The sequence below is a fragment of the Anneissia japonica genome, unplaced genomic scaffold (assembly GCF_011630105.1).
Source record: "Anneissia japonica isolate Jap-2015-1 unplaced genomic scaffold, ASM1163010v1 scaffold8236_len642391_cov169, whole genome shotgun sequence".
Classification (NCBI taxonomy): Eukaryota; Metazoa; Echinodermata; class Crinoidea; order Comatulida; family Comatulidae; genus Anneissia; species Anneissia japonica.
Window position 1 is genome coordinate 492093 of NW_022757925.1, and position 7974 is coordinate 500066.

Here is a 7974-nt window from a genome sequence, read left to right on the forward strand (position 1 = left end):
CGCCAGCAGATGATTTTCTACACAATGTGTACCTAGCTTAATATATTCATTTATTCACTTGTAATCTACTTTAAAATAAGATATATACAGTATCTCCCATACTCAATCAAAACTTCAAAGTTTGTCTTAAAATCACTTGCTTATCTACATAAATGATATGTATAAGATAGTGCACACATTCTGGATGTATACTGTTGACTTATTATTATGTCCCACTGACAAAGACTAAAAATAGTTCAAATATTTGTATATTTAATGCAAGAAAACCCTGTCAACAAACTGAATCATACAAATACTATTCACATACTACACTTTTTGATAAGAATGCAAGATTTAACCTTTTGTCACATAATATTTTTTAAGTAAGTTATTTACAAGAGAGTAAGATACAATCCATTCACCTCTTGAACTTTCAATAACATGGCACAAGCAGGAAAGCCATGGAAAGGGACAGGGCCTCCCTTCCAGGGAGAATAATACAATTACATATTAGTAGACCCTAAAAATTAATTAAGTAAGCCCTTGAAACCCCTGACTACTTCTGAGACATTTTGAGCGACACCTGAACACACCCGATTGCATTCTCGTCAAAGACATCGCACCTCCCCAGCCCCCTTGGGCCATAGGCGCATATGGAACGTATGCAAGTACTGTAAAATAATTTATCTAATTTTGTCCAGTTGCTAATTCCTATATACAATTAATAATATATGTGAAATTGTATACTTATATATACTGTATATATAATGTATTTATTTCTTACAGACACATATTTCGAGGTAATTTAAGTAAATATATAGGATTGCAGTATACAGTACAGTCGTTATTCGGAGTCTGCAAAATATTGCATTTTAATATGATTGAAACTGAGCTACATATTGAGCAGTACTCAATAATACCTGAAACAGCAGGACACAAACTAACAAACCTGGAATATCACGTCCGGGTACAACATCTATGAAGCCACCTGGTATCCAGTTGCACACCCTGTCTAGTATGATACTACCTGGTGCAAAATCAAAGACAACACACACCTGGTATATCACATCCAGGTACAAAAACCTGTGATGCCACCTGGTATCCAGGTGCACACCCAAAGCAACACACCTGGAATGTCACCTCCAGATGCATATATCGAATAAATAAAGTTACATTGTATGACACTCCAGGTACCCAACAAAAGTATGATATTACTAAATACAGTACAACTAAAGCTAGTACTATTGAAATATTTCAACCAGGTACACTCTAAAGTCAATACCCACCTGCAATATTTAACTTTAGCGATATCTCACTCGCAATTGACTTAGGTGTACCGACCTAATAACTTCCTGAAATACCACTACCCTGTATACCACTACCAGGTTCACAAATTAAGAGATAACCCACTTGGAATACCACATGACAGTGTGTACAACTAAAGCAATAAAACATTGAAATCCTTTGAATGTACCTTACATTGTATCATCATTAAACACTAATATGTAATTTACTTGCATGGGTTAATCTATAAAGCAATGGGTAGTTTAGTAGTGTTTTTCAATTATAACCTGTCAAAAATTTGCTTAATTTTTCTCCATTTCACCTAAAAAATGAAAGCTTATTTCACTTCAAATAACATCGTCATTACATTATTACCTTTACCAAAATGTGTTTTCTTCTTAGTGTATTGTTTTATAACAGTGGCAAACAGTGGTCATAGCATTTTATTAAACTAATGCAAAGGATACAAAGCCAGGCCTATCCTCCACAAGTTAATACAGTACTTGGAGCCTCTAAAAATGCAGTATGTTACAAGGCGCTATAAGGTTTATATATTAACATGTGCTGCCAGCGACGAGTATACTCACCCACAGGGTGTTGCTGAGGGTGCCAGGGACAGGTACACTCGTCAAAAATCGGTGTAACATTCTAGCATTTATAACTTCTTTGTTATACATTGTAGAACCACTCAACGGCTGGTAGTTTGGGGAAGATACACCAAGACGATAACGTACAAATGATGTATGTGTGTTTGTTGTGTTATGTTGCCATTAGTACACTCGAGCGGCACAATTGGGGCACCCTTTGAACATATACCATCCCATGCAAAAAGCAGGCGAGATACTTGCACTTGGCACAGTCAATAAAAAGTGCTATCACAGTGACGTCGACGAGTTTACTAATCCCCTAATATTTTCCAGCCAATTTATTAGACACACAATGTTGATGATATATGACTAGATAAAATTTTAAAAAAAAGGATGTTTGTACATGTACATGTACAACTTGTTTTCGCACACAGGAAGGAACCATAAAAAAAAGGTCTGGCAGTCAACGTGTGAAGCACAAATTCAATCCTTTGGGCCGGTGGCAGTCTGAGTTGATCGTCATTAAAAAAGATCCCTTGCATACTCGTCCTCGCGTTGCGTTCCCCATGGAATTGTGTCGACTGACAACCTTCGGGTGCAGTGAGTGGCCGGCTTTTAGATTTGTACCTATTGGTCTTGGAAGGGGGTCAATAATTTAGTCTTCCTGCAAGGGGACCTTTTGCTGTTCAACTGACTCTTCATCATTGATAACATAGTGTTGTGTACGCCTCAGAGTTCCTCCCATTGTAGTATTACGATGTCTGTGCATCTGATCAGCTTCCAAACGGTGTCTATGCAGAGCTGGGCCCCATTTGGGAGCTGGTTGCAGCATTTGTAAGATTCGCTAAAGGAGAAATATATAATATAATAACTAAATATACAAAATGCAGATATAAATAATCAACGTTTGAGCACACTCATTCTATTAAAATATTTTTTAGGTTTTCATGGTAAGTAAACATTAATAATAATAATTAGACATCTGGTACTCAATTAAAACCCACTGATTTGCAGTCTTTTAAATGTATTTTCAGAGTATTCATGGCAAAAGAAACTCATGGTGTACCAGATGTTTAATTACTTAATTAGAACTACTTTAAAATTATAGATCCTTTTGCATATGATCTGGTTAATAGATACAAAATACCATCATGCAAACAATGAATTATCAGTTTAAATTTAGCCAACATCCATACATTTAATTTTTTTTATCTTGGAGCATAAACAAAAGTAATGGAATCGTCTCTCGCATTTAGGCAGCACTCAAGAAAACAATGTGTCTGCATATGGCGGATGTTTCAATTATTTTCTTGAGGGTAGGCTGCAGCACTCTAGAAAATAATGTTCCTGAGTACGACGGACGATTGCATTATTTCATTGAGGGTATGCTGCTGTTCTCCCCATCATACACAGCCTAAGTATTGTTGGTTCTGTATTCAGGCACATGGCGACGGCATGTACTCTATGGAGTGACTGCTCTAGTTAATATTGTTTTGTCCATGTTACTGTAATTATGCAGATGCACTCTCAACTTCATAATACCAAGTTCTCGTAATCTCAAAAGTTCTGATGAGGGCAGTATAATAGACTTAACGGCCACCCATACAAAAGAGATCTATTAATCAATTAGCCAGCTCAGCCCGCCCTCATCGTAGCTAAAAGAAGTGCAGAAAAGATATATTATTCAATCAGCCATCTCAGCCCGCTCTCATTGGAGCTCAAAAAAGATCTATTAATCAATCAGCACTCAGCCCGCCCTCATCGGAGCTCAAAAAAGATCTATTAATCAATCAGCTAGGTATTCCTAGAGCTCCTCAATAGAGCTAAAAAATCGCAAACACACTTACTTCTAACAGCGTGCCCTGAGATGTAGCAATTTCAAAAATCCAGATTGCAGGAACCCAGAGAATAATACTGCTGACTATAAGCCATCCAATGGCAACACCCCACGATGGGAATGGCAAGTCACCATACTTAGGTTCAGACCAGTCAATCCAGTTAAATAAAAGAACAAACTAAAAAGAAAATGCATCTTAGTAAAATGAAACAATATAGAGAGATTGTCAAAGAAATATATATTTTTAAAATAACAATTCCAAGCCTGTAAAAAAAATCAAGAAAATGTCAAGATCATCCTTAAAAATACATTTTCCCCCCATTTTCTTTACCATTTATTCTACTAACACAAAAATATTGTCATTTATACAAGTTGTAACAAACTTGACCAAAGACCTATGTAAACTATAAAACATCATTTGAGTTTTAAGAATATAAGTAATGGAATATGAAGTAACTATGAACTAAAATAAATTGATGTTATTTTAAAAAAAAAAATATAATGCACGGAAAGGTTCATGAATAGAAATGACAAATGCATTGTGAACCTACAGACTACAAAGACTCTAAGCAAAGGAAAAATTAAAGAGAGGACAGAACTTGTGGACAAATATTATACAAATACAATATGTGGTAAAGACAAGCCAAACCAGTCACTTGTCGAAATTGTGTTTCAGAGAAAATGGCGAAAATATGCTGGAATGTCAATTTAAAAAAAAATCTATTTTATTGCACTAAACTAACCTTTATATATTTATATATCATGCTATGCTGTTATTTTCTCCATTTTGAAGGCTGATTTCTCATATATTGTTCTTCAAAACAGCTGTATGTTTAAATGCTTGTAACTTCATAAGGAAATGTCAGATTTGAATGATTTATTTCCCTCTTTAACCCTGCATTAATACCTCAAAATCGATTTTTGCGATGAGTGACTGGTTTGGCCTGTCTTTGCCACATATGGTTTAAGGTGAATTCTACTTCCCAACATGAAGGTGGAGGTAAGTCCCAAACATCCAACATCAAGGGAAGTTAAATTCACTACTTACACTACAAATCCTCTATTCACTAACTTTGTCAAATTAATATATAAAACTGAAAAATATACAAAATAATTATCCTATAATATCACCACCAATATTGCAACTATCATGAAAAAAAAAAAAAATTAAACTTACACTCAAAAACAACGGTGTGAGGACACACCAGAACAAATGCCATATTCTGAAAATGTGCGTATTAACATGCTTTTCACCAATCATTGTAGCTATATCACTAGTAAATCGTTGAACTCCATAGACCCAACCTATTGCCAAACACTCCAATAGGCCAAAGATGACTAGTACGAAGCCAGCTCCATAGCTGTCCAACAGTGATACCCACCATGGTCCAGCCTAGACAAAACAAATATTTTAGTCATTAATAGAATATAGCAAACTTTTACCCTAAATTCCATCTTTTACAGAATGTACAAATTGCGTTTTCATTCCTTTATTTTCTGAATATTTTTTTATTTATTTACTTCATTACTAATATTATATATAACTCAACTTTTACCAATATAAGGAATTATTTTTATAAATATTTCTTTCATTTTAGTAATAATACTTTATAATCTTAATTATAACGGTTACTTATATTTTTACTGTTCACAATGTTATTGCCTTAAATGTATACCTTTATAACTTTCCATCAATATTTTTGTATTGTTATGAATATATAATTAGTCAGCATACTATTCATCATGTTATGTGTTAGTAAATAATAGCAGTTCATAGATTATGACAACAAGAGAAACAAATCCTGCTACAATGACATGGATTGAACTCAGGACCCTGGGATTGGAAGACAAGTATCTTAACCATCAAGATATTCAACTCCACTCCATTGGTTCATACCGACACAGATGTGGAACTTTTATGAAAATAGTAGAAACTTTACCTCAGTGATACAGGTTAATCCAAGCAGAAAACCAAATACTGATGTCGCCAACATGACGTAGGTCTTGCGATCTCTCAATTGTTTAGGAAAGTGATCCGTCAGGGCGGTGCAGATTGTTTCTAAAATTGTAAACTGAAAAAAGGGTTTCACATATTTTGAGTATTCTTGAAAATATATAGGAAAATACATTGTAAAATATCCTTATATTTAAGGCAGATTCTCCAAATCATAAATTTTTTTTCAAAATTTTATGGTCAATATAAAGAATTATCTGCTCTTAATGTTGAATAATATAACTTTTTAATGTGTTTTGGTTCCATGTTATGCTCACATGAAAATATTTAGTCCATGCTGAATAGATGTAAGCATGAAAAGCATGAATATAAATACTTTCCAGTACAGAAGAGGACATGGTTACACAACGGTATGAGTATTGATTTTTTTTTTCAACCAAATGGACAATATGAAGTGCTTACAGACTTTCACTGGAAATGATACATAAATTCAAAACATCACCTTCATTATAATTAACTGTAATTATTATTACTAATTGTAATTATTATTATTCTTTATTTATTAATTTATTAGGCTTTTTTTCACATACAAAAATAAATAATATTTTACAATTATATAATTTTTATAACAACAGGAAAAAAACTGTGTGTGGATGGAGGTCAATTAAGTTCAAGGAACTTTAAGTGTGACCCCCATTTAAAAATAAGTAAACAGTATATTACCAGTTGTATTTATTATAATTAATTGTAATTACTACTACTGCTACTACTATTATTATCATTTTGTTAATTATTGAGAATATGTATATGATATCCTACCACAGACATTATTATTTTTACCTGAGTATCCAATCCCAGAGTGAGCAGCATCACAAAGAAAAGGATGGACCATGCTGGTGAACCAGGAAGTTTAGCAACTACCTCTGGATAAGCAATAAATGCCAAACCAAATCCTAAAAGAAATTAAATCACTTAAAATAAATCATGCTGTAAGCTAACCTTTTAACATGACCATAGGAACTTGGAGGCTAAGGATCTGCAATGCTGCTGCAAATCACACTATGCAGTAGGGCTGAGCAAAATTTTAGGTCAGACATTTCTATTAACTATTTTTTGGCAAATACTTGAAATCGAAGTTAATTATAGTACTTAATTAATTAAACTGAATTTAAAGTACATTTATTCATACATTGTTTTTAATATGCTCAATTCTTCCAACTGGAGTAGGACCCGGGGCATTTTGAGCTCGGCATAATAATGTAACTGTATTAAGAAATGTTGTCATGTCCCCACATAGGCCCAATCAATTTTTTTTATCTATTATATTTAAGATTTTTATGTATTTTTCTCTTTTTATAGGTCAAGGACCCCTATGGAAACAGGCTTTCAAGCTTATAGGGTCATCCTCTTGCTCTCATTTGTTTGTACATCTTGATTACGTAATGAGAGAAATAAATAATAAGCAAAAGAACACATTGAAATGTTGCCATGTCCCCACAGGGCCAATCACAATGAGGTTTCCCTAAAAAGCAAAACTGGGGGTTATGCTGGGTTTGATTCGTCTTTCAATGGGTTTGTCACATTGGAGGAACGAGTAACTGGGGCGAGCCAGTTGTGGGGGCCCATGCCAGTGTCACAAAGTTGCCAGCTTGGACATTATTTGACAGAATCTCTATCATTTATGAATATAAAGAATTCATAAAGATGGACAAGACTGTATTATAGGCAATGTTAATACTGTTGCGAGTTAAAAACAAGGAAATTTGTATTGTTTGTTTTATTGCAATTTTGGGTATCTATTTACTTCAATTTGAGTGTCACAGCTTGTAGTTTTATAATAGCTACCGGGTATGGCCTGGCATTGCTTTTGAAAACAAAAGTATCATTCAGAATTTCGCACGCCCTTATTTTTGATCGTCATTTCATCGTGAAAATCACAAAGCTTAAGGGCGCTAAAAAAAGGGGGATAAATGAGAGAAGTCAGGGGTCACAAAGTCAGTGAATGTTATTAATAAGTAGAGACTAATTTAGTAATTAGTACAGTAGAACCTCGTTTTTACGTACCCCAGTTATACGAACCCTCTGTTTTACGTACGCCTCGTATGGACGATGACGTCATCAAAAACCCCGAAAATATTCAAAACAAACGGCCCTTTTGAGAGCAACCATAAGTAAAAAGAATATAACAATAAACTATAACAATAAACAAACCATAATGCAACGTATTTTCATTAAACAGCAAACTTGATTGAGTCTAATACCGGGTTGTTATAATCTAAAACCACGTGAACTGAGTGAGATGAACAACTACCGATGGTGCTCAAAATTATTGC

General features: G+C 34.1%; 1 protein-coding gene across 2 annotated transcripts in view; it reads right to left on the reverse strand.

The window, feature by feature from the left end:
- Positions 1–235: 235 nt before the first annotated feature.
- Positions 236–7974, reverse strand: part of LOC117124939 (sodium- and chloride-dependent neutral and basic amino acid transporter B(0+)-like) — a 31556-nt gene continuing 23817 nt past the window's right edge. For both annotated transcript variants that reach the window (XM_033271277.1, XM_033271278.1), the window contains 5 exons: positions 6482–6594; positions 5628–5759; positions 4865–5080; positions 3698–3865; positions 236–2694 (listed from right to left, as the gene is read on the reverse strand). In XM_033271277.1, the coding sequence (XP_033127168.1) occupies positions 2506–2694; positions 3698–3865; positions 4865–5080; positions 5628–5759; positions 6482–6594 (818 nt within the window). In that variant the 3' untranslated portion in view covers positions 236–2505. The remainder of the gene's footprint in view (positions 2695–3697; positions 3866–4864; positions 5081–5627; positions 5760–6481; positions 6595–7974) is intronic.